The 25530-nt window shown below is 38.4% G+C and overlaps 1 protein-coding gene across 1 annotated transcript in view; it reads left to right on the top strand.

Annotated features, from left to right (window-relative positions):
* The window catches only part of BTC (betacellulin), an 82585-nt gene extending 58217 nt beyond the window's left edge, over positions 1 to 24368 (top strand). Inside the window, exons 5-9 of the mRNA XM_057503246.1 lie at positions 5744 to 5842; positions 13910 to 14027; positions 18656 to 18802; positions 20544 to 20654; positions 22024 to 24368. Coding sequence (XP_057359229.1) covers positions 5744 to 5842; positions 13910 to 14027; positions 18656 to 18802; positions 20544 to 20652 — 473 coding nt within the window. The 3' untranslated portion in view covers positions 20653 to 20654; positions 22024 to 24368. The remainder of the gene's footprint in view (positions 1 to 5743; positions 5843 to 13909; positions 14028 to 18655; positions 18803 to 20543; positions 20655 to 22023) is intronic.
* The last annotated feature ends 1162 nt before the right edge of the window (positions 24369 to 25530 follow it).

Below are 25530 nucleotides of genomic sequence, written 5' to 3'. Positions count from 1 at the left end.
GAGTTTCTTTCATTATTCCAGTATAGTTACTGTAGGGGTCATACTCAAGACACTTAACAACTGGCACCTATAGGTACTGATTCAACCACAGCCAGTTTCCCCAAATGGTATATGTGAGCTAATTACTGGCTCTGATTTTATGCCAATTTTAAAAAAATTATCAGTACTTATATTATTGTTACCATATAAATATTGTCCAACAGTGAAACAAATAATATACTATGATTATGTTAGCCTTCTTACACAATTTTTTTTTCTAGAAGTTATTAATTGGTACTTTAAAAATCATTTATTCCTCATTAAAAACTCACCATAATCCTCACCTTCCCTATGAAGTCTTGCTGCTAGGTGGCATCCTGTGTTACTCTTGTGTTACCACCATTGCTGTGCTCACTACACTATACCTTAAAGATTTGTGGGTCCATCTTCCTTGACAGAACCTGAGCTCCTTTAGGTTAGTGATAACATCTGTTACCTTGGAACCTTCAGCTTTTTGCACACTGCCAAGCACACAGTGCTTAATCAATATTTGTTGAATTATGGATAGAATAGGGGTGTACTTACTCCGTGAAGCAGCTTTTAGTATTGAATAGATACTTTTGTGGGTATTTCTCTGATTTCTGAGTCACTTCATACAGATCACAAGCTCAAGTGCCTGTCAGGGTCTAGGCAGTTAAAACGAATGAGGATCCCAAGCATGATGGGGTCTGTGGCATTTAAAGGGGTTGCCTGCTACTTAGCTAGTTGTTGCCATGAAGGTGCTTTAGACCTATGTTGTCAGAGCTTTTATGTTTTCAATGGAAGCAGAAAAATCTAGGTTTAATGTGAACTGTCTTGTTCACATTTGAAAACTATGCAGATTCAGATTTGAAAACTATGCAGACCAAGAAAACAGTTCTTCAGGCTGGATTTGGTTCATGGCCACCAGCTTATCCTGAAGATTGTGGGTGGGCAGTAGAGGGGCAATGCACCGTGTGTTTGGTTTCTGGTTTACGTGAAGATGCCTCCACCTAGGGTCCTCTCCAGGGGCATCTCTTGGCCAGCTGATCCCGGCATGTGGAGTGAGCCTTAGCAGAAGAGATTCTGGGCACAGGCCCCCAACCTGCCAGAATGTTTGGAGGCTTGGGGAGGGTTTCAGTGGAAAGAGGACTTCCTCTGTTGGGAAGCAGTGGAGAATGGTGGGTTAGATTACAAGTGGCAGTGAGAAGGAGGGCGAGTAACTTAAAATCGTGTACTATACGCCAAACCATCTGCCTTTTCTTAAATTGTTTAATTTTTACAACAACCTTGAAAAGGAGCTATTCTCATCCTCACTGTACATATGTTTAATCACTGTGAGATTTAGTGTTTATTTTTTAATTCCCATCATTAGAACAGGTTAATTCCAGAATTAAGGGCTACTGATTCTGCCCATGAGGAAAGCCCATGGATTGAAATGGTTTTATAATAATAAAGAAACTGATTGAAATCTTCCACTAGCAATTGATATTGGGATTTTTTAATTTAAAGGTTGTTTTGTTTGTTTATAGATCTATTTATTTATTCTTTCAACGTATGTTGGCTATCCATTGTGTTCTGTACGAGGATTATAAAGACTAGTCATATACAATTCTTGTGCTTCAGAAGCCCTAAATGACTGTTTGTTTCTGGTTTATTCTAGGTCTAAAAGGTTGGGGCCAGGTATTGGGATGAAAGATCTGAAAAAGTCTAGAAATTTGGTGGACAAATTGCACTGGTTTTTTATTTTTTTTAATTTTTATTTGAGAGTTGCTCCTTTTTTCTTGTTGCAACAAAGAAAATATCTAGTACAAAAATTAAAAAGTGCAAATAAGGAAGATTATGGAAAAAAATCTTCTAACCATTGTGAGCAACTCTGCTTACCCCCCTTTCTGACTCTCTATCCATGTGGATATTTTTTACACTTGTCACACACATACGTGCAGACACACAGATCATCACATTACATCACTTGTCTATAGCTCACTTCTCTTATTTAGAATATATTGAAATGCTCTGTTAATGTTTGAAAATTATTTTTCATGGCTAAATAGCATTTTATTGCACAAAAATGGTTCCACATATTTAATCGGTTCTCCATTATTAGATATTTAGGCAGTTTCTAATATTTTATACCCCATGTCATGCAGACTTTTTGTAGCTAAATCATCTTATATATATTGAATTTTTTCCTTAACAAAAATTACTAGAAATGAAATCCTAGGGATTTAAAGATTTATGGATTTAAACACTTGTACATTTTTTTTTTCCTTTTTCCCTTTTAGTGCATATAGTACTAAATTGTCCTTCAGTAAAGCAGTACAGATCTATCCATCACGAGTGGATTTCAGCTTCTATTTCTCTTGCAATGCTAGATACCACCTCTTTTTTCTTCTTTAAAAGAATCTTTTCCAGTTTGGTAGAAAAGAGTCTCTTTTTTGAAAGGGTCTTTGTGAAAACTCTTCTGGCCTTTGAACTTGCTACATACTATTGTTCTCTGATACAATACTGTTGCTTTGTGTTATGGTTAATTGGTTGACTGGTTACCTGCCTTAGAAGCTTTGGAGCAGTTTGAGGGTGGAGCATGTCTATCCACTTCTGGATGCTCATGGATGTTTATTGAACTAAATTGAATTAGAGAATTTGTGTAGGTTAGAAACTATTGGCTAGATGTTTAAATTTCAATACAATCAGTGGGCAAGTTATTCTATTTCTGCCAGTTACATAATGCTGAGTAGTTTAATTGAGCATTGGTTACATGCCAGGATTGTGCTAAGTGCTTTGCATACATACCTGGTTGAATCCACACAACAATGCTTTGCAGAAGAGATAATCATTTCCACTTTGCCAATGAGGAAACTGAGAAGCTTGCCAAGGTGCATGACTGCAAAGTTAAAGAACAGGTCATGAATGCAAGACCAGCTAACTACCAAGCCATTTTCTCTCTTCCTAAATGTCCTCCGCTGAGCTCCCCTCCCCTTCTCCAACTTCTTACAGGCATTTCAAATATATATAAAAGCAGCAAGAACAGCATATTGAACCTTGGTATAACCCCCTGCATGCTTCAACAATTACAATATGTGGCCAATCTTGTTTCATCTATGCCTTTGCCTCACGACCTTGCACCCCTCTTCCCTTCTTGGATTATTATTATTATTATTTGGTATCATTAATATACAGTCACATGAGCAACACTGTGGTTACTAGACTCCCCTCATTATCAAGTCCCCACCACATACCCCATTACAGTCACTGTCCATCAGTGTAGTAAGATGCTATAGAGTCACTAATTGCTCTGTGCTATACTGCCTTCCCCGTGCCCCCCTGCTACATTATGTGTGCTAATCATAATGCCCCTTGTTCCCCTTCTCCCTCCCTTCCCACCCACCCTCTTCAGTCCCTTTTCCTTTGGCAACTGTTACTCCATTCTTGGGTTCTGTGAGTCTGCTGCTGTTTTGTTCCTTCAGTTTTTCTTTGTTCTTATACTCCACAGATGAGTGAAATCATTTGCGACTTGTCTTTCTCTACCTGGCTTATTCCACTGAGCATAATACCCTCTAGCTCCATCCATGTTGTTGCAAATGGTAGGATTTGTTTTCTTCTTATGGCTGAATAATATTCCATGGTGTATATGTACCACATCTTCTTTATCCATTCATCTACTGATGGACACTTAGGTTGCTTCCATTTCTTGGCTATTGTAAATAGTGCTGTGATAAACATAGGGGTGCATATGTCTTTTTGAATCTGGGCTCCTGCATTCTTAGTGTAAATTCCTAGGAGTGGAATTCCTGGGTCAAATGCTATTTCTATTTTTAGTATTTTGAGGAACCTTCATACTGCTTTCCACAATGGTTGAACTATTTTACATTCCCACCAGCAGTGTAGGAGGGTTCCCCTTTCTCTGCATCCTCTCCAGCATTTGTTGTTCCTATTCTTTTCTATGTTGGCCTTCCTAACTGGTGTGAGGTGATATCTCATTGTGGTTTTAATTTGCATTTCCCTGATAATTAGCAATGTGCAGCATCTTTTCATGTGCCTGTTGGCCATCTGAATTTCTTCTTTGGAGAAGTGTCTGTTCATATCCTCCGCCCATTTATTAATTGGCTTATTTGCTTTTCTGGGTGTTGAGGCATGTGAGTTCTTAATATATTTTGGATGTTAACCCCTTGTCTGATATGTTACTTACAAATATATTCTCCCATACTGTAGGATGCCTTTTTGTTCTGTTGATGGTGTCCTTTGCTGTACAGAAGCTTTTTAGCATGATGTAGTCCCATTTGTTCATTTTTGCTTTTGTTTCCCTTGCCCAAGGAGATGCATTCAGGAAAATGTTGCTCATGTTTATATTTAAGAGGTTTTTGCCTATGTTTTCTTCTAAGGGTTTTATGGTTTGATGACTTACATTCAGGTCTTGGAACCATTTTGAGTTTACTTTTGTGTATGGGGTTAGACAATAATCCAGTTTCATTCTCTTGCATGTAGCTGTCCAGTTTTGCCAACACCAATTGTTGAAGAGGCTGTCATTTCCCCATTGTATGTCCATGGCTCCTTTATTGTATATTAATTGACCATATATGCTTGGGTTTATATCTGGGTTCTCTCATCTGTTCCATTGGTCTATGGGTCTATTCTTGTGCCAGTACCAAATTGTCTTGATTACTGTGGATTTGTAGTAGAGCTTGAAGTTGGGGAGCATAATTCCCCCCCACTTTATTCTTCCTTCTCAGGATTGCTTTGTCAATTTCAGGTCTTTTGTGGTTCCATATGAATTTTGGAACTATTTGCTCTAGTTCATTGAAGAATGCTGTTGGTATTTTGATAGGGATTGCATTGAATCTGTAGATTGCTTTAGGCAGGATGGCCATTTTGACAATGTTAATTCTTCCTATCCATGAGCACGGGATGTCTTTCCCTTCCTGGATTATTTTAAAGTAAATCTTAGATATGTTAATTTATTAATAAGTATTTAAATTTGTATCTCTAAGATACAGGAATTCCGTTTTTTTAACATAAACCACAGTATCATTTTTACAGTTTCATCAGTTATAACAATTTCTTACTATTGCTGTAGGTCTGGTCAGTGTCAAATTGCTCAATTAGCTCATTAATGATTTTTTACACTGGTTTGTTTGAATCAGGTCTATACAAGGATTACATGTTGTATTCTAAACTTCAAAGCACAACACAACTAGGGTCCTCCCTCTCCCATACATTTCAATGAGGCCTGCCCTTCTAAGACTGAGATTCTTAGCTGTAGAAATATGAAATTTTAAAATAATTTCCATGAATTAAATATCTAGTTTACGTTTCCCCCGAAGGAAGCCCACTGAGGAACACTGGGTCTGTGTGGAGTGGAGAGAGCGTGTTGCCACAAGGGGTCATCACCCATTCTCCCTGGACACTTATCCAGGATCTGAGAACTCTCTCTGTTTTTCTGCTTCTATGATGTCTCTATCACAGGCTATGGTCGAGTATCCCCACTTAAGATGCATAGTTAGATCTAAGTGATGCTGGATTGAAAACTATGTATTTAGTGCTGAGCTTAAAAAATGAGATTTGCTGGCCTGTGAACTACCCCCTTGCCTCCTCCCACCTGCCCCAACCTTGCTGTGGGAGAATGTCTTGGAAATGGAAGCCATGAGCTTGTTATTTTCACAAATAGGTCATGACCTTTATAGTGTTTTTCACATTGAAGAAAGTTGCAATTTTTCATGTTTGTTTTGGTTCTGTTTTGAACTTGAAGGTCTAGTGATCCTCCACTGTGTTGTGGCAGATGAGAATTCAACCAGAAGTCCAGAAAATGAGGACCTTCTCTGTGGAGATCCTGGAGCAAATTGCGCAGGTAATGTTTAACAAGCGACACGTCTGTGTTTTATCAGCTTCATATTCAATCTTGGAAGATTGATCTTCCTAAGTTTAATTTTTGAAAGTATAATAATATAAAACTAGGTAGTCTTTTGAGCACATACTAATGTACCAGGCACTGTGCTAAGTCCTTTACATATAGGAATTCATTCACTCCTTGCAAGATTTCAATAAGTTGGATAATATTTTTTACTGTATTTCAAGGTGAAGCCTAAAAAAGATTAAGTAATTTGCCAGAGGTTACACAGCTAGGAAATAGTAAATGTGGGATTCACACTCAGGTATTTCTGATTTTAGTGCTTCTCTTAATCATACTATTTTAGGTTGTTGCAGATATATGCTCCAGATTTCAGAGTGTGATATCATGGATTAGGTTCGTAGAAAGTTGGCAAATTCTATTAAAATGAAATTCTTTTTCTATTCCATAAATTAAAATAGGTGAAGAAGGCAATGACTTTTACATATTTTACCTTGAGGATATTTGAATTAGTATTCTCAAAGTTATTAGTCTAAGGCAGAGGTCAGCCTTAGTAAAGGATCAAGTAATGAGTATTTTAGGTTTTATGGGCCATGCCCTCTTTGTTGCAATATTCAACTCTGCCATTGTACTGTGAAAGCAGCCATAGACATTATGCAAATGAGTGGCTGTGGATACATTCCAGTAAACCCTTATTTAGAGAAACAGGGGGTGGGCCAGATTTGGCCTTTGGGCCATAGTTTGCTGACCCCTGGTCTTAGGTTCTGTCTATCCTTTATAGATTGTATGGTCTGGTATACTACAGGGATTGTTTCTGATTTTTAAAACAAAACAGAACAAGACTCAGGCCAATTCTAAAAGTAGGGTGGGATGGAGAAGAGCCTCCTGTATTCCCTGGAAACTTTTCCAAGCTGGGGGTGTAGGGACTTGCTAAGTGCTCCTTTCCTAGCACCCTAGGGAAGTTGTAACTGAGCCAGGAACATGCTGAGCAAGTCATCCTGCTGTGAGTCATCAGTTCCAGCCCAGTGTTCCTCTTTCTTTCCTCACCCTAATGGGTGGTCTAGAGATTGCTGTGGAATCCAATGGTGTCTTAGGTCATGCTTGTGTGGGTCTTGTCACCCATGTAGGGAGAAGAACAAGGCCAACTTTATGTGTTTCTGTGTTTTTCTGCAGTTGAATTTCAAATGTATTTAATGATGGCATTTTCACATTTCCTTTGGAGATTATTCCATGATTCAATGATTGGCAGTATTCAGAATCTGTCTCATCATCATCATCCTAAATGTGTTTTCTAATGTTTTTTATTGTTGTAAGAAAATTTATCATGAGATCTACCCTTACGACAAATTTTTAAGTGTATAGTACAGTATTGTTAACTACAAGCGTGGTGTTGTACAGCAGGTCTCTAGAAAGTTTTCATCTCACAGAACTGAAACTTTATACGTCTTGAACAAAAACTTCTCATTTCCCCCTGCCCCAAGTCTCCTGGCATCATGATTCTACTCTCTTCTTCTATGGATTTGGTTGTTTAGATACTTTATATAAGTAGAATCATGTAATATTTGTCCTTCTGTGACTGGCTTTTTCACTTAGCATAGTGTCCTTAAGGTCCACCCATGTTGTTACATATTACTGGATTTCCTTTTGTAAGGCTAAATAATATTATATTGTTTTTATATACCACATTTTCTTTATCCATTCATTGCTGATGGAAATTTAGGTTGTTATTACATCTTGGCCATTGTGAATAATGCATCAGTAAACATGGCAGTGCAACTATCTCTTTGAGATCTTGATTTCAGTTCTTTTGGATAAATATCCAGAAGTGGGATTGCTGAGTCATATTGTAATTCTATTTTTAATTTTTTGAGGAAAATCCGTACTATTTTCCATAGCAGCTATAGATTGCCTTTTCAGTTGATTGTTTCTTTCCTCTGCAGCAGAGTTTTAGTTTGTTTAAGGTCACACAGTAAGCCGCGTAGCCTGACATGAATTTGGAGAGACTGGCTCTAAAATGTGTGTTGTTAATCACCATGCTAAACTGTTAGAACCATGTGGGAAGATCCAAATGCTGAATATATGAGGGAGATTCTGGAGAGTAATTGCTTGAAAGTAAAGTCCAAATAAGGACAAAATATTCTTGAAAAAGAAATTACTGTGAAACAGGGGCAGATTGTTTCTGTTGACTGGCAAGTCACTTAAGCTTACTGTTGTGACCTTGGGCAAGTCACTTAAGCTTTCAAAGACTCCATTTATAACCTGTAAAATGAAGAAGTGAATTAGATAATCTTTTGGAGTCATTCCTGTTTCTGATTTTATGATTTTATTTTCAAATAGCCCCAATATCTAAACATTCCATTTTTAGTTTGCCATTTTCTAACTTGAGTGAGGCATTTATTCATTCCAGTACTAAAGAGCACCTTCTATTCAGCAGGCCCTGTTCTAGGTACCAAAGATACAGCAATGAACAAGATGGTCTAAGATGAGCTCAGAAAGGTACTGGGGAAAGAGCGGTAATAGGTAGTGTCACAAAGAGGCTTGCTAAGGATTATATGACTGTCAGTTTTTATTCTGAGTGAGTTTTAATAGCATCACTCTGGTTTCTATGTGTAGGCTAGACAGTTGGGAAGGAGGGCTTAGGCAGAGCAGGGAGATGAGTTAGAGGTTGTTGCCATGGAGACTAATTCTAGCCTGGAGATGATGGGTTTAGACCAGTGTGGTGGGGATGGAAGGATGATTCTGCATATATTTTGAATACAAGCAATAGGATTTTCTGGTGAACTGGATATAGAATAAAACAAAAAAGTCAAGATGACTCCAAGATTTTTGGCCTGAATAACAGAAAGAATGTAAATACCACTTACTGAGATGAGGAAAGACCAGATTTGAAGGGGACAGTCAGATGTTCCATTTTGGAAGTGTTAAGTTGAAATGCCAGTTAGATACCCAAGTGGAGATGTTAGCTGGACACTTGGCATTGAGGGAAGAGATCTAGGATGGAAACATAAATTTGGGAATTGTTACCATAAAGGTGTTTAAAGCCAGGAAACACCCATGGAGGAAGTGTGGAGAGAAGAGACGAAAAAGCAGGGAATCCCAATGCATTGAAATTTAGAGGTTGGGGATAGTGAGGAACAACCAGCAAAGGAAGTGAAGGAGGCATTATCCCCATAGAATTCCATAGCATACGCTCTTAAAAACCAAAGAAAACGCAAGTTTTCTCCTGTCCATTGTTCTTCGTTTGCCTGCCCCCAGCTAGGAATAATTTTAATATAGGCAGATAAACTCACACTTCAACACTGGATTCTTTTTCTTCTTTTAAAGAGGTAGGATGGAAAAGGCAGCTCTCAGGGGAGGCCCACTCTTGTAAGCTTTCAGTGGTTGGTGTAGCCCTCCTGGCTAAAAGACTTGCGGAGCTGGTCTGATTAGCCCCCTGTATGAGCATATTCTAGCAGCCCAGGAGGGTTACGACTACATCTGTGAGACCTGCTTTTCTTTTCCTGGAGTAGTGACCCTTTCACATTTCTGTAGGAAATGGCATTGGATGTAAGACAAATGGGAATCCTCCTATACAATAAATTTCCCAAGTTTACACTTCTTCAAGGGCACTGTGAATTTACATTCCCCTGTCTGGGAGAGATAGCTGGCAAGATAAGAAAGAAAATTAACTTAAAAAATATAAACCTTTCTTCCTCTCCTCTTGGCTTAAGGAGGTTGTAAAACAAGGAAACCCCTCTTGGGAAGATGCCCGGAAGCCAAGGCCTAGGATATTATAGCCTCAGGCTCTGCTCTGTAGGCTGCACTCGCGTCTCCCTTGTTTTAGGTCAGCTGTCGATCCATGTGAGAAGGTGGATTTGTAGGTATTTGTTTGCCTTGCTCTCTCTCCTTGTTAACACTGTGGGAATTTTATCTCAAAATTTAACACCCCCTTTTTAGATTTTTTAGAGAGAGATTTAGTTATGTATCTAACTAAGGGGTTAGGGTTATTATGCAGTTATAAACATTGTAATAAGCATTACAAAAGAGCATTGTAATAATAACCATATGTTACCTTTAGAATTGATTTCAGAAGAGCTGCTAATATTATCATTTACAAAATCATTAAATAGATTTGTAAAGAGCACTATTGGAATACATCAGTGAAGGCGTTATGAAAAATAGACCTAAGGTATCTGTTCTGAAGAGCTGTAAACACAAAGGCCTCCCAAAGCCTGTTTTGGCTTGTCCTTGAGAATAAGAATCATATACAAGAAAGACTAGGGAACTATGCTCTTTTATCAAAGCATCCATCAAATTAGGGAAAATTCGATATTTAAACTGAGTTATTTGAATGTCTGTGGTATTCTTCCACTTTGTTTGGAACATGCGAATCTATCACATCTCATTATCCATATGGCCCAAGGAAGACAACTACTTCTTGTCTATCTGCCCACATGATCAAAGAAAGAGTTCTTACTTCTGATCCCTTCTGCTAACTCTTAGAATCAGATTTTGTCATGCACTGATCTGCAGTGACCCTTGTGGTTTCTTACTTAATTGACTTACTTAATTTGGACTATGCATGCCATGAAGAGATTGAGATATATTACCTGCGGTGCCCATCCACTTATGAGATGGTGTTGCAACGTGGCCCACAAACGGATATGGTTTTCCAGGGCAGTTCTGTGGGACAGGCTCATTCCCAGAGGAAGGCTTTGGCTTTAGGCATGTGGATTGGAAAAGAGTAAGGTGGGAGGAAAAAAGATCAATTAAGTTCCACTACTCCCAGTATCAGGAGACTCTTCATGGCTGTTACATTTTCAAGACCATATGGTTCACTTCTCAGCAGAGATACACAATACTTGGGACTAATTCTTTGGTCACAGGATTAATTTTTCCTTCCTGATAAACATCTCTGGAATGGGAGATTAGATTTTGCTCTCCCCTGCCCTCTGTCATCAGGTCTCATGATACGCAGGAAATGTTAGATGTCAGTTGTTCAATGTTCAGGTAATGTGATTTTGATGAATATTAGATAAAAGCAGCCGGCATTTTAGGTGCACTTTGAAAGGGGGTATGTTGGTAAGGCTTTTCATTTCTATTAGAGAAGAGAGAGTCCCATCTGGATTTGGGGGGCAGTATGTGTGATTTAATTTCTTCCTTCCAGGCTTTAAAGTTCCATAAAGAAATCACTGGTCATTTTTTGCTTGCTGGCATGGAAGGGTTTTTAAATCCAAATAATGCTGGGAATATTTAAGAGCATGCTCATTTGGCAAAGGAGAAAGCTTTGTGAGCCATCAAAACAGGGCCTGGCAACCATTTCCCCAGCATGGATTTGTGCTGCTTGGTTGAACCTAGGCTGACCAAATCGGTGTATCCAGCAGCCGCTGGGTACAGCACTTTCTGGTATCAGGCTCTGAGGTGTGGTGTTTATTAAAAGGCCAGCTACATTTAAAGGAGTGCAACAACTTAGAGGAATTCGTAAAGTTCAAGACACTGAGCCAAATGGCTTACATTTAAAGTCAGGTGTGCTTTGCAAAGTAGGAAAGATCTTTCTGGATCACAGTGGATCTGTCACTAAGTCTTATTGTTTCTTAAATTCATCTCCTTGACCTGCATTCCTCTGCCTCCAGCCCACATCACCTATGTCTACTTAGCCCAGCTATACATTGGTTTTCTCCTTGCCCCTGGCATCTTCCTGCTCTAATCCAGGCTTCACTCTCTTGTCGGATGCATAGAGAAAATGCTTCACAGTTGAGTTTTTACATATACCATTTAATTTAATCTATCAGAAACTTCTTCAGCTCTCTCTCTCTCTTGCCTTGAATTTCAAGTGTAAACACTTCTGCCTACTGACATTTGTTGCCCCTGACTTTCATTCACTGCAGTCCTTGGCTGCTCCCCTTCACGTCTCTTCTGATTCAATTAAATCTGCCGCCCTCCCCCTTAATTAGGCATGCATATTCCTGACCCTGAGCTTTTGCTCCTGACATTCTCTTTAACTCAATTGCTTGCTCACTCCTCTTAAAAAAAATCTGCATTTTCCAGAAAATGTTCTCTAGTTAGATAAGCACTCTTTGTAGTAATATAAGATTTCTCTTAGAATTGTCAAAATTTTTCAGATTCTAGAATCAGCTCATTTTCTGAGGACTTTGTTGTCCTAGGCATTTTACTAGGAACTTCTACATGCATTCTTTATTTGAGCCTCTCAACAGCTCTTTAAGGTAGATGTTATCATTTTCACAAATGAGGAAACTGAGGCCCAAGCAGCTTAATTAGTTTGCCTGGACCCCTATGGCTAAAAAAAGGCAGAGCTGAAAACGAAGCACTAAATTCCTTCCTCCTAATCCACGGTCCCTCCCGCTGTTTCCTGTGTACTGCCCCTGTGTGTATGGTTGCCATGGTTTTTGCTGCTGGTTGGTTGCTTATTACTGTCCCTAATTTGTTCTGTTGTACTGATTTAGATAGTTAGATAGGCTATCCTTTATTCCTTTGGTGTTTCCCATTGGAAATAGGAAGTACTCAATGAATGGAAGCTAACCAATTTATTTACCAAAATACACAGACCTCTGCCTTTGAGACACTTTGCAGTTATTCCTGAGAGAAATTTCATTGAGAGTACCATTGATTGGCACACATGGGAGCAAATGTCTGGCACATACAAGCAGTCAGCATGCATGGTAATCAAGTCACCCACCAAAACTAGGTCAGCCTGTTCTTGAGAAACATTCTGCCACCCGCTGAAACTCTGTGACCATCACAGGCTTGCTGTATATAGATCATCCAGAGTTCTTTGCGATTCCTTTTTCTGTTAGCCCTTGGCAATTTTATGCACTCATTTCATAATATTAATTCAGAAGTTTAGTAGTCATTGCTCTCGATAAAAGGATTGTTTAATGCCATTGGGATGCCAGGTACCATACCAAAGCTAGTGTGGAAGGCCCTTCTGAAGTGAATATCCTGGTCCACCTGGATCCACAGGTGTCTCGGTCCTGTGAGCTGTTCCATGCCAGGATGTGGGAAGTCCAGCCCTGGGCTGGAGCTGGCTAGTTAGCTGTTTTCTCTGGGTGTGGGCACATGTCCATTGTGAGTCAACACATGAGACAGCTGGTTAGCATTTCTGTGCTGTTTCTTTTGTCGATCCTTATTTATTAAAACTTATTACATGTAAGCCATGGATAAATTGTTGCATATTACTGTCCCCAGTTGAAAAGTTTGGCAACCAAGACTCCAAAAGGTGAGACAAAGGAGTCTGTGCTAGATTGAAATCCTAGATCTGAAGCTTCCAGTACTTTCCACCTTCTTCAGGGCAAGAGAAATCTTCCAGGGGTCAAGTGAGAGGGAGCCTCTCCCATTCAGGCAAGCATGACTTCTGGGTGCATCTGGCTGAGAACAGATGACGACAGCTACCTGCTGAGCAGCTGCTTGGAGATGCTTCCCAGCAGAATGGTTGGGAGCATGGATTTTGGGGCAAGAGCTCCTGGGTTTGAGTCCCGGTTCTGCCACTTCCTAGCTGTGTGGTCTTGGAGGGGAACTTAGCTAGTTGTTGTGCTTTGCTCATCCATAAATGGGAGATTAGAATGGGGCTTACCGCACAAAGCTGTTATGAGCATTACCTGAGTTAATATATATAAAGCATAATGACCAGTATACTTTAAGAAAAAATTTAAAGAAAATTTAAGAAAAATGCAAGAAAAAAAAAAACAAGGAAAGGAAAGGAAAAAAGAGCCCTTCTCTCTTTTCAGTGCCATCAGCCCCATGGCTCTGATAACCTTCACAGAAAGAATGTAGGCTTCTCTCTTACCACAACTACGCCTTAGCCTTTAAACCACACCAGTGTTTCTGAAGAGGTAGGATGGACACAAATCTTAATTCAAATAGGAAACATTCCCACCACGTTCCCCACCACCCAAACTCTAGAGCTGTTTGGGGCCACGGCTGTCTGACTTTCATCCCTGTGTGGAGAGGAGAAATGAGAGATTGCAGTATATTCTACAGGAAAACTGGCAGCAATGATAGAAATATGATTCTACTTACAAATATGTATTTACAGTGAGTTGATTTATTGACCTTTCTCTCGTTTTTCAGCCACCACCACACAATCAAAACGGAGAGGCCACTTCTCTCGGTGCCCCAAGCAATACAAGCATTACTGCATCAAAGGGAGATGCCGCTTCGTGGTGGCCGAACAGACACCCTCCTGCGTGTAAGTGAAGCGCCCTGAGCCAGAAGGAAAGGGGTGCAGGATGGTGCTGGCCCGGGGCTTGATAGGACTGGAAAGTCTGAGCTAACCAAGCCATCTGTCAGAACTCAGTTCTGCCTGCTGCTGCTCCTGGCCACTTGTTTAGGGGCCTGTTCGGCAGCTCCTTATGGAGAAACTGACGCACACTTTCCTCCTGAAGTACGACCGTGCCAGAGTCCAGATCCACTTGCAGGCGGGGTTGTGTCCTCTGCTGCCTTATGCGAGGAAAACTGTTTCTGTCCAGTGTCAAGGATGATTTTCAGCTCAATCTCCCAGGTGGTTTGAATGGAAAGGAATTCTGGCATGTGCTAGGTGGTTTGCAGTTAATGTAAACATAAAGGAATTTCTGCCAAATGAAAAGCTACTTTTGCAGGTGTCGATTAAGTGCCAGGAAATAAGCCCTGTTTATAAAAAGAGTTTGGCAAAGCCTGTTCAGTGCAGCAGGGAATTGGGAGAAAAGTGCTCTTTCAACTCTTAGTAGATTAAGAGTTCAAGTTTAATTTTACTCAAGCACAATAACTTTTTTGCATTTTTAATCATTTTCTTCTGAAGAGATGTCCCTCTAAATGTGGCCAGAGACCTTGCCACTAGAGAAGTCAGGTGATAATTTTTAAGTTTAATTTTGACCTGGAAGCTCATGGAATGTTTGTTTTTCTGTATATTTTGCCCAGTATGCTTTTTTCCATAAGTATCTCAGAACAGTGATTCCAAACCCTGTCTTAGAGGAACATATAAAGGTCATGGACTTCCTAAAATTTAATCAAAGTTAAATTTAATTAAAAATTAAATATACATGGATATTACTTAGAGTGGGATAAGATTTGCTAATGTGAGGAAATAAGGAAAATTGTGTGTGTGCTGGGAAAGATAGAGCTGATTAAAAGTGAAATTTCCTTTAATTACTCACTGGCTTGGGAGAACATACTGGGTTTTAAAAATATTAATGCCCTTTAACCCAGTACACTTTTCTAACTGGTCCGTCCTTATGTCTGCAGATTTGTTGTTCTTTAATATTGCTGCCTCCCAAATTGAAGACCACAGTATGTAATCTGCCTGCCTCAGATCAGTTTGCAACTTGTCCCCCTCAAGTCTGAGAATAAACTCCATGTCCATCCTTAGCCTCCATAGTTCCTCTGATCCTAGCTTAACCTTCCAGCCGTATCTGTCACCATATTCCCCAACGTTCCTCTAAAAGCTGACATCCCTTTTCATGATTTGTCACACAAGCTCTTTTCATAGTCCAGAAAGCATATTCTCACTGATATTTTATGACACAACTCAAGCATCAGCTCCTCTTGGGCCCCTGCAGGGTCTTCCTCTTCTCAAGCACACTCAGGTGTAGTTAGATGTCCTTCCTCTCAACCTCATCACGTGTCCATGGAAATGCTTTTCCTCTGAGACATAACGTTGGTTTCTTTGAATGTCCCTTATGTGATTGAGCACCTCGAGGGCAGGGCTCATGGCTACTTCATTTTTATGTCTCTGTGCCAAGCACAGTGTCTAGAGTTTACTAGGTGCTCAATAAATGGCTGGTGAATAAGTGGATAAGTCGCTTTCTCATGGTCCATCTAATGCTATCTAAATGTCAAAACCAAGACCTTAATCTGAGCCATGAACACCTTCTTAGTGGCAAAATGATATGGATCAATGGAAGACAGAAGAGCATAGGCATTAGAAGACAGATTTTGGAATCAGATACACCTAAGATTTTTTTTTTCCAATTATGAAGTGTTAACAATGGATCAGTTATCTGCTCCAGTTTTATCATCAAAAAAGGGGATATTATTATTATTATTATTATAGCATTATAATAGTTAGAAAGCAAAATAATGCATTAAGCAAAAATACTTATCATGGTACCCAGCAAAGGGTAAATGTTCTATGAACTGCACCATTGAGATGAATGGGAGATACTCAGCCTAGGTCTGACCTTTTAGGTGACTTGGTGTAGCAAAATTGGCTTGCTGTTGGTGACTATGCTATGTTAGGAAGACAGAAATGCCTTTTTTTGCTTGGGGTTATAGTAGTTTGTGGACTCCTGTTTTTACGTAAAAAACAAAGTGTGTTTCAAACAACTGAAATCAGCTATTAGTCTTCTCAGTACATTCTTGCAGTAAGGGTGATTTGTTTTCAGTTACATGACTTTTGTTTATGCAGCACAGTTCATTTAAGAAGTGTTACATGTGGTTGGGGCATGAACTTGGGAGCCAGATTTCCTGCATTTGAATCCCAGCCCCACCCACTTAACTTCTCTATGCCTCAGTTTCTCCATCTGTAAAATGGGCTAATAATAGCACCTATCTCAACGGTTGTTAAAAGGCTCCATTCAGTTAATATTACAAATCTCTTTTTACAATATCTGGTGATTATTTCAGAACAGTGTTCCCAATTCTGTTTTACAGAGTCCTCTAGGGTCATGGGCATCTTTAAAAATCATGTAAAATTGTATTTTTTAAGATGTTTATTAAATAAAGATTCATTTATTCAGTTATTCAGCATTTAATGAACATCTATTCAGTTCTTGCACCCTTTGCCTCTTCCTCTCCCATTGAAATGACCGTCAACCAGTACATTATTGGTTTGATGGGAAGTAAAATGACATGGGAGCAGCCATCACTGGCATAAAAAGGTGTGACCCTCCAGCATGGTTTTACTGGGTTATAAATTGCAGGAAGTACTGCTTATTGAGGAATGTAAGTAAATCATGGTTAAGCCACTGAACCCAGAGCTTGTAATTAGAAAAACATCCTGAAAGAGCAGCAAATTAATTGCTGTGTATTCTATGGGCAATATTATCACTTAAAAGTGCCATATTTAGTAAATTTCTTAGAGAACAGTTAAAAGCTAATTGAAAGAGACTCTATTTGTAATATTTAAATTATGATCTCAATAAAACACTCTTTAAAAGTCTGTCTTTTGGAATCAGATACACCTAAAATTTTTTAAAAAAAAACCTTTCAGTGTCAATAAAAATTCATTTTAATATAATTCAATAAAAATGTCTCTCTCCCACACATGCAGTTATAAGTGATTTTTTCCCCCTAGTTCCAGTTCTATGCACAAGAGATTTTTTTTTTATATCTCAGGATATTTTTAAGGTCTCTTTCTGCTATGCTGACCTTGCAATGAAAATATCTAGCTATCCTGCAGGAAGCAATTTTCCCTCATATTTCCTGGGGTCCTTTTGCAATAGATGGCATTAGATATTTTTTCTCCTTTGCTTGTATTTAGCATCACCTTTCAACTGATAGCTGTGACTGAGCTATTTTTTTGTTGTTTGTTTTTTGAAGTATTGCATTGGCTACAACATTGGCATTAAGGGATTTTCTTACTTGACAAATACAGGCTTCGTGGGAATTAACTGCCTTGGCTCTTGTCAAACATAAACTATAGAATGGTCTAGCAACAGACTCTCTTTTTAAAAACAACAAACAAACAAAACAAGGTTACACAGAACTCTTTCAAAGAAGCAGAATTTCATCTTTCATTTCATTCTCATGTGTATGACCAGTATCTGTGTTTTGAATGAGCCTGAGGAGAAAAAAGGAAGAATATTTGTTCATGTGAAGGAACTGATGTTACAACATATAATTTTGGTTTTGAAATGTCCTCAGACAAACTTCTTACATACTTGTAAGCATTTGACACACTTCAGAGGATAATATGGATAGTGCCCAAGTCACTCAGCCTTTAGCTTGTTGAGTGTTGCTCAATTTTCGGCTTGGCCAAACATAGCCTGTAACTGTCACCTCAGACTTGGGGAATCTGCTGCGTTGAGGTGACCCTAAGACTGTGTTGATACAGAGTTGAGGAAATGAGGAAAGTGATAGTCCCACTTGGAGACTAGTAATTCCTGGTCACTGCACTTTATGAAGACCATGGAGAAAGGGAGCCATTTAGAGGAGAGCAGAGGGAATGGTGTACACGTCTGAAAACGTGGCCTCCAGGAGTCAGGTAAAGGAATGAAGAGGACAAGACCATGTGTTTCGGGGGGAACGTAGCCAGGGAGGTGGTTCCTGGAAGAGCATTACCTCATCTGTGACCCCCACCATAGAGCTGATGGGTAGGAGTTACACAGAGGAAGAGGAATCCTGTTGAATAACATGTATGGAGTTTAATATGTGTTAGGTGCTGTTCTATGAACTGTCATACACATTGCTGTTTGATCACAGAAAACAGTATGACTTTTAAATAATTTATGCTAAAAGAACTTGGGTACACTGAAACTGTTCGTATTGCCTTAAAATGAAATGGGAAATCCTAGGGATTTTGAATTCCTTATCATGGAGGGTCATTAAGTGCTTGGGAATGCTGGCATTTGTCATCCTCTCTATCCAACTCAGAATCTTAAATTTCAGTAAATTGTCATTATGTTAGACATATTAATAGTCCTCAGTGGATGACAGGCTTTCAGCAAAGAATGTGAAATTATTTGTGGACCCAATAGTGTACAGCTTAAATTTTTTTAAAGGAATTGTGTCCTTTGTTATTCCATGTAATGAAATAATGTTAGTTTCTTCAAAAAAATATATTAGAGATTCCTAAAAGTCTTGCACTTTTTACCTCTGTTTTTTTTATTTTTATTTTTATAGCTGTGATGAAGGCTATACGGGGGCAAGGTGTGAGAGAGTTGACCTCTTTTACCTAAGAGGAGACAGAGGGCAAATTCTGGTGATTTGTCTAATAGCAGTTATGGTCATTTTTATCATTCTGGTGATCAGTGTCTGCACATGCTGTCAGTAAGTATTTTTAAATTTAATATTAAGTACATCTGAGCAATTGTGTCTTGCTCACTGTTTTCTTCCTTTCTTCCTTCCCTCCTTCCTACCTTTTCTCTTTCCTTTTTCACTTTGATTGAAATAAATCACTTTTTGAAGTTTGCCATCATTTATATTGAAATATTTATTTATGATAAAACATGAGACGTAATTTTTGTCATTTTACTGAGCATAATTATTATAATTTAAAAACAAATTTTATTAATCTCCTAATTGAAAAGAAGTGATGGGAAAAATGGGTGAAGGTGGTTAAAAGTTATAACTAAGTCCTGGGGATGGAATGTACATCATGGCAGCTATAGTTAATAATACTGTAGTGTACATTTTAAAGTGACTAAGAGAGTAAATCTTAAAAGTTCTCATCACAAGGAAGAAAAATTTTGTAACTATATGTGGTGATGGATATTAACTTGATGAATTGTGATCATTTTCCCAATAGGCACGTATATCAAGTCATTATGTTGTACACTTGAAACTATTACAATGTTAAAATTACAATGTTATTTGTCAATTATATCAAAAAAACATGCCAACTAGTTAGTCCTAAAGTCAGTTATATTTTATGTGGGTTTTTTAGTTTTTAGGTGCTGTTCTATGAACTGTCTAAATAGTTCATAGAACTATTTAGTTCTATGTAGTAGACTAAATAAGTAGGCTAAATAAGACTTTTATTTTCTTAAACTGTACCATGACATAATAACTTTGAAAGATAGAAACAAATAAACAATTTTTCTCTTGGGCACATTAAAATAATGACTTTATTTAAAAAAGATGATTACACTGTTTTCCTGTCTTTACTTTTTATCAGAGCAGGACTCCAATATAGTATACTAAAAAGGCATTTTTTTACAGGTGCTATCTTCTTGTCTTGAGAAGCTAGCGTAGCTTCCTAAACATCTACATTTACTTTTGGGCAATAGTACATACCAGAACAGGGTTTCATGATTCTTCACAATGTTTTTAGAAAAATGTTAACATGACTACCAGGAATCTAGAGTTTTTTTTTTTTGTCCCAGCTCTGTCATTAAATATCTTTGAGACCTTGGGCAAATTTCTTAATATCTTTTAACTTTAATTTTCTGTACAATGAGAAGAATCAAGTCAGATGACCTATAGGATTCCTTCCAGCTCTAAAATTGAGAGGTATATTTAAAAAATTCTCTTCTTTAGGGCAAAAATGAATTTTTATAATGCCTGGTTTGGGCCAGAGCTGGGAAATGCCTATTTTATTACATTAATTTTGAATTATACTTTAAGAAAACTGGACTGCAGTCCAGACTATCAAACACATTTCTTAATTAATGTATCTAGAAGCTTAGTAACATATCCAGAGGCTACCTTCAGTCTCTTGGTTTTCATTGCCTGTTTCCAATCTGTACTATTTCTTACTTATGCACCAAGTAATGCTTATCAGTCTATTCTGTAAAATGACTTGACCTTAGTAAGTTTTCTTGTGCTAGCCAAGCTCCATCCATAATCAGGTACCATGTCCTTTCTATTTGATAACTACTCTTCCCACACTGCTACCCGTTGCTATCTAAGCCAGGAAAAAGAGTAAGAGAGGACCCAAAATATTTAAGAAAAAAAAGAACTTAGGCATTTTATACATCTAGAAATAAGGTCATAAGCCCTCTTGATGATTAATTTTGTGTTCACATGAACTAGCAGGCCCACACTAACTTCTAACTTGCTATTTTCCTAGTCCTCTTCGGAAACGTCACAAAAAAAGGAAGAAGGAAGAAGAAATGGAAACTCTGGGTAAAGACATAACTCCAGTAAATGAAGATATTCAAGAGACTAGTATTGCTTAATGGTAAGGGTGATACTTGGTAGATGAGGAACTATTCAGATGACATTTACCTGGTGAAATGGGTATTAACTGAATCTAGTAAATCATTGATTGGAATTTGATTATGCTTAGCATCTTCTAAAAATAGATGTGTGTTTTTCATAGAATCTGAAGCCAAATGAAAGATTTTTCTCACATCTTTCTATTGCATGTCACCACCCTGATAAGCATGTGGGAGAGAGGACTTTTATATACTTTTTCTAATGTACTGAGGTCAATCTGCTTTCTAATTCCTCACTTTTGGGCACACGAAGAGGTATTTTAGTTTAGACATCTTACATTAAAAGGAAATAATAAGAACAATGTAACAACAACCGCATTTATTGAGCATTTGTCATATGCCAAGCACTGTTCTAAGCTCTTTGAATGTTGTATCTGTTAGGATCCCAGCAGGATCCCATGAAGAGATTTTGGCAAAGGGACTGGGAGGGCACAGCTGAGGACCCCACAGGAATGTGGAGGCTCCTGGAGCTTGGCAATGACAGGAGGCTGCTGCTTCTCTTCTATGCCTAGAAGGGCTGGGGAGGGATTACCTTGGCACTGAAGGGCCGGCTGTTGGAGGTTCCCACCAGGTAGGAGCTGTAGCTGTGGTCAGAAATAAGAGCCACTCCTGGAACCAAAATGAGGCAGAGGCAGAGGGAGGAAATGCAGAAAGAATGCCCCAAACTTTCTCTCCTCCAGCCTTCAGATCTGCAGCAGGTGCCCAATGGCCAAGCACAACCAGAACCCAGAGGGCCAGAGAGCCATTGTGTTGCAGTCCATACTGTCAGCCCCTGAAACCCAGAGCCGGGTAGAGTGCAACTGCGGCTGGGGAAAGGGAGCATGGCTAGCTCAGTCAGCCAAGGTAGTTGGCCGAAACAGTATCAAAGCCAAGGAAACTCATTTAAAATGAAGGAAATGTGTTAGTTTACATGAACTGGTGTTCCAGAGGGAAGGTTGTCTGCACACTTGGTTGAGCCAGAGGCTCCCACACTGGGAAACTTATTTCTCTCTTTCTGCACTGTTTGAAGAGTTGGTTTCATTGGAGACTAGTTCCTTTAAGCCATAACAGGCCAGTAGCAATCAAGACCGTGTACTTCCTTGTTCACATCCAGCAAGAGAGAGCAATTACTTTCCATAGCTCTCCCAGCAGTACAAAGAATCTCTTTTTCCAGAAACTCACAGCAGAGTAATGGGATATAGTAAATGCTTATTGAGAAATTATAATGTTCTCCTAACTTATTACCAGGATGACACTAATGAACTGAAAACAAAAATGCTGGCTCAAGATTTTTAAAAATTGCATAGTGCATTTCTTTTAAATGGTTTGCTCCTTTTTTCCTTATTCCTCCAGGCTATGAAGGTACCTCCAGGCTAGTGGCAAGCTACAAAATGCCTTGCTCATTTGAAAATGGACAGAATGTGTCTCAGGAAAAGAGCTTTCAGAAATGAATTTTAAATAATGTATTTACTTTTTGTTTGTAATGTTAGTTTGTGTTTTTTTACTATTGTTTTTATAATAATAATTAAGTAATTTTATTATTGTTTGGTAATTGGAGAAAAGCACCCAGCTAAAAAGGGAAATTTTAATAAACTTTCACTTAAGTTTTATTACCAGGATTATTAGTCAAATGAGAAATCTTAGGAATTGAAATTGACTTAACAATAAACCTACCATTTATCAACACTTACCATGAGTTAGGAGTTTGAAATATATTATTTCCTTTAATACTTTCAATAACCTATAAGATATGTGGTATAATCTTCATTTCCCATGTATGGAAACAGGCCCTCAGAAATTAAATAATCTAACCTAGGTTTACAGAGTTAGGAATTGGTGGGGCTGGAATTAGAACCAAGTTCAACGTTTGATCCCTTGAAGCATCATTTCTGTCAATTGGAGTTTGTTAAATCTCACTAAACTATAAATAATAGCACTGGAAAAGACTGCTTTTCACAGAGTAGTGATCAGTGACGGCACAGAAGAGCCCAAGCAGAGACTGGTTGTGACCATATCCTCATTTTTGTTCTAAGGAACAGTGCTTCTGATTGCTTTCAGGTGAGTATTGTTGTAGTGAAATCATGAGCATAAACATTAATTACTTTGGACCATCTTGCCAAATGCTCCCTTAAACTCCATAGGATATTTTTAAAAGACTCTTTTAAAACTGAAAAAATGAAATCTACAGATAGCCAATATTCCCAGAGAAGATGGAACTTTCTACATTGACTAAGTGGATCACTTACAAAAACCCATGGAAGATGCCCTCAGATTGCTGCACTTTGGTCATTATGCCTGTCAGCCAAGCAGCTTCTCTTCCAGAATCTTTGTAAATTTTCTTTTGCAGTGTAGACTCCATATACAACATGAAGCAGAGAACTCAGACACGATGTGAAGTTGTAAATCACCTATCACATGTAGTGTTTTGAGTGAGACTAAGGTTGTCTTGTATATAACACAGAAATAACTCAAGTATCAATACCAGATAAGTCAAATAACTTTTCATTTTCTAAATCTAGTTTTTCTCCTGACTTAATAGCTATTCTTGAAACAGAATTATATCCAATGATTTATGTTATATGTGCTTTATTTTCAAAAGTGTCTTTCAGGACTCATTCATGCCCTTTATCTTTCCCAGTTTTCTTTGATACTAAGAGTGCTTGAAATGAACATTTTTCAGAGTACTTAAAACAAAAAAACATGCCATAAATGTTTCTTCTTTCTTGAACTGATGTTGGCTGACCAGTGGAATCTCTCAAGCCAATTCAGGCTTGAGAATTTGTTTTGATCCTAAAATGTTAATGGTGTCTCTTGAAATTTGATAGGTCTGATGTCAAGAAAAGACTTTAAGGATTTTGATATCTTTTCAAAATGTGTTTTATAACTGTTTTGCCTATATTAAATGACCTTGTCAATATTATTGTATAATAAATTTATTTTTAAAATAGAGAAAACATATATTGACTTCAGAATTTATATTGGTGCCATGAATTATTATTAGAAATAAACTTGAACATTATTGCTCTAAAAACTCTGTGTTTTGTAGAAACTACCATTAATACACTTGAAACAGTCCATTCTGACCATGTGTTTCTTTAGAAGCTAAACAATTTGGAAATGTGGTGGGCATCTGTGGGACTGTGCCCAACAACCTGGCTATAGTTTTGAATCCCACCCCCAGCTGCATTTCGTTCATTTAAGGTAAATATTTAATGAAGTTGGGCCAACTGGATTCATTCCCAGGGGTATTGGTGTTGAACTGAAGCTAGTCTTCTTTGGGTATTAGGGGTATAAAAATGGGCATTTTGAAGCTATTGGCAGTCATGTTTTGCTCCATGTAGACTAGAAAAGCAAAGAAGGCTGGTCAGAGGACAGAAATGAGACATGAGTTTCATGTGAGTTTGAATTTCCTGTTACATGTATTCTCACAGTTTAGCCTTATTCCATTCCATAATTCCATAATGGAATTCCAGACTCACAGAGTCTGTGGGCTGTAAGAGACATGTCATTATCTTTACAATAAATTCCTCATTTGGCTTAAGCTAGTTCTATTTGGGTTTCTATAACCTAGAACCAAGACCCTGACCAACTCTTGTGCATCATGAGATTGTGGACAACAGTTTTATTAAAGCAGAGATGACATCCTTTCTGAAACAGAATATCAAATGATGGTTTTCAAATAGTGCCGCCAGTTGTATTAGAGGAACAAATATTACAAATATTGAATTTGTAATAACAGTATTCCAAGAGGATGAGTGCCTGAGAGCATGGAGAAGGAGCAGAGCTCAGCAAGCATTGGTTGGGCACCTGCTGTATTCTAGGCACTGTGCCACCACTATGATGAATGCTGAGGAGGAATAATACACTGTCCCTTAGGAAGTTTACAGTTTAGTGGGAGAAGCAGCTACTCACTGAATGTTTCAATACAATTTGGTGCTCAGAGAGAGGTTCAAGGTATTATGGGACTAGAGAGGAGGATGACTTAGACAAGAAACTGGGGAAGGCTTCTGAAGGAAATTACATCTGAATTGGTGACTGGCACTGAGAAATAAAGTTCTTTGTTCCAAATCCTGGGTAAGACTAGATAAATCTTGGATCCTTGTCAAATTCTATAGAATTTATTGGAAAACTCTATCAGTGGGTAGACCAGTGGGTTTTGGTACAAAGGAATAAGAGAAGAGAAGGAATCATGGCTTCACGCCCCAGGCATGACAGGAGAACGTATATGGTATGTAGGCTGTGAGGTGAGATGTTCCTGGTTCCAACAATGTTATTTATTAAGGGATGGGCTGAGATAGGGGAGAACTGTTGGCCTCCTGCCTGAAGTGGATTATTTGGGCCTTGCACACTTTCTACTTGGTGTAGGCAAGTTACACAGAGAGTGGAGTAAAAAGTCCTGAGTCACATAACTTGCTATTTGGATGAGGCCCTGGTATGTGCAAAATTTTATGAAGGAAGTCCAAGGTATAGTTCAGTGCCCATGGCTTTGAGACCAAGCTATTGCCTTAATGAGACCTTCATATTAATATGTTCTGCATATATTTTGTTACGAGAGCCTAAATATATTGGGGCATTGTTATTATTCATTCAACAATATTTATCAAGTACCTACTTACATGCTGAGGCTATACCAGTAGACAAAATGGTAAAAAAAAAAGTGACCATGTGGAGTTTATATTCTGGTGGACATAATCTTTAATAGTATGGAATTTAAGACAAGGCTTACCCAAGAAATTCTATCTGAAGGACATTTTAAGGTATACCACTGTCATGGAGCATGAAACTTAAGAAGAGCACTTACGGAAGAACTCAGTATATGGTGGGATTAGCAGGTTTATCTGAACCCCCAAATAATTTATC

The sequence above is a fragment of the Manis pentadactyla genome, chromosome 5 (genome assembly GCF_030020395.1).
Source record: "Manis pentadactyla isolate mManPen7 chromosome 5, mManPen7.hap1, whole genome shotgun sequence".
In the NCBI taxonomy this organism is placed as follows: Eukaryota; Metazoa; Chordata; class Mammalia; order Pholidota; family Manidae; genus Manis; species Manis pentadactyla.
Note: the sequence above shows the minus strand (reverse complement) of the source record. Positions and strands in the feature narration are given on the sequence as shown.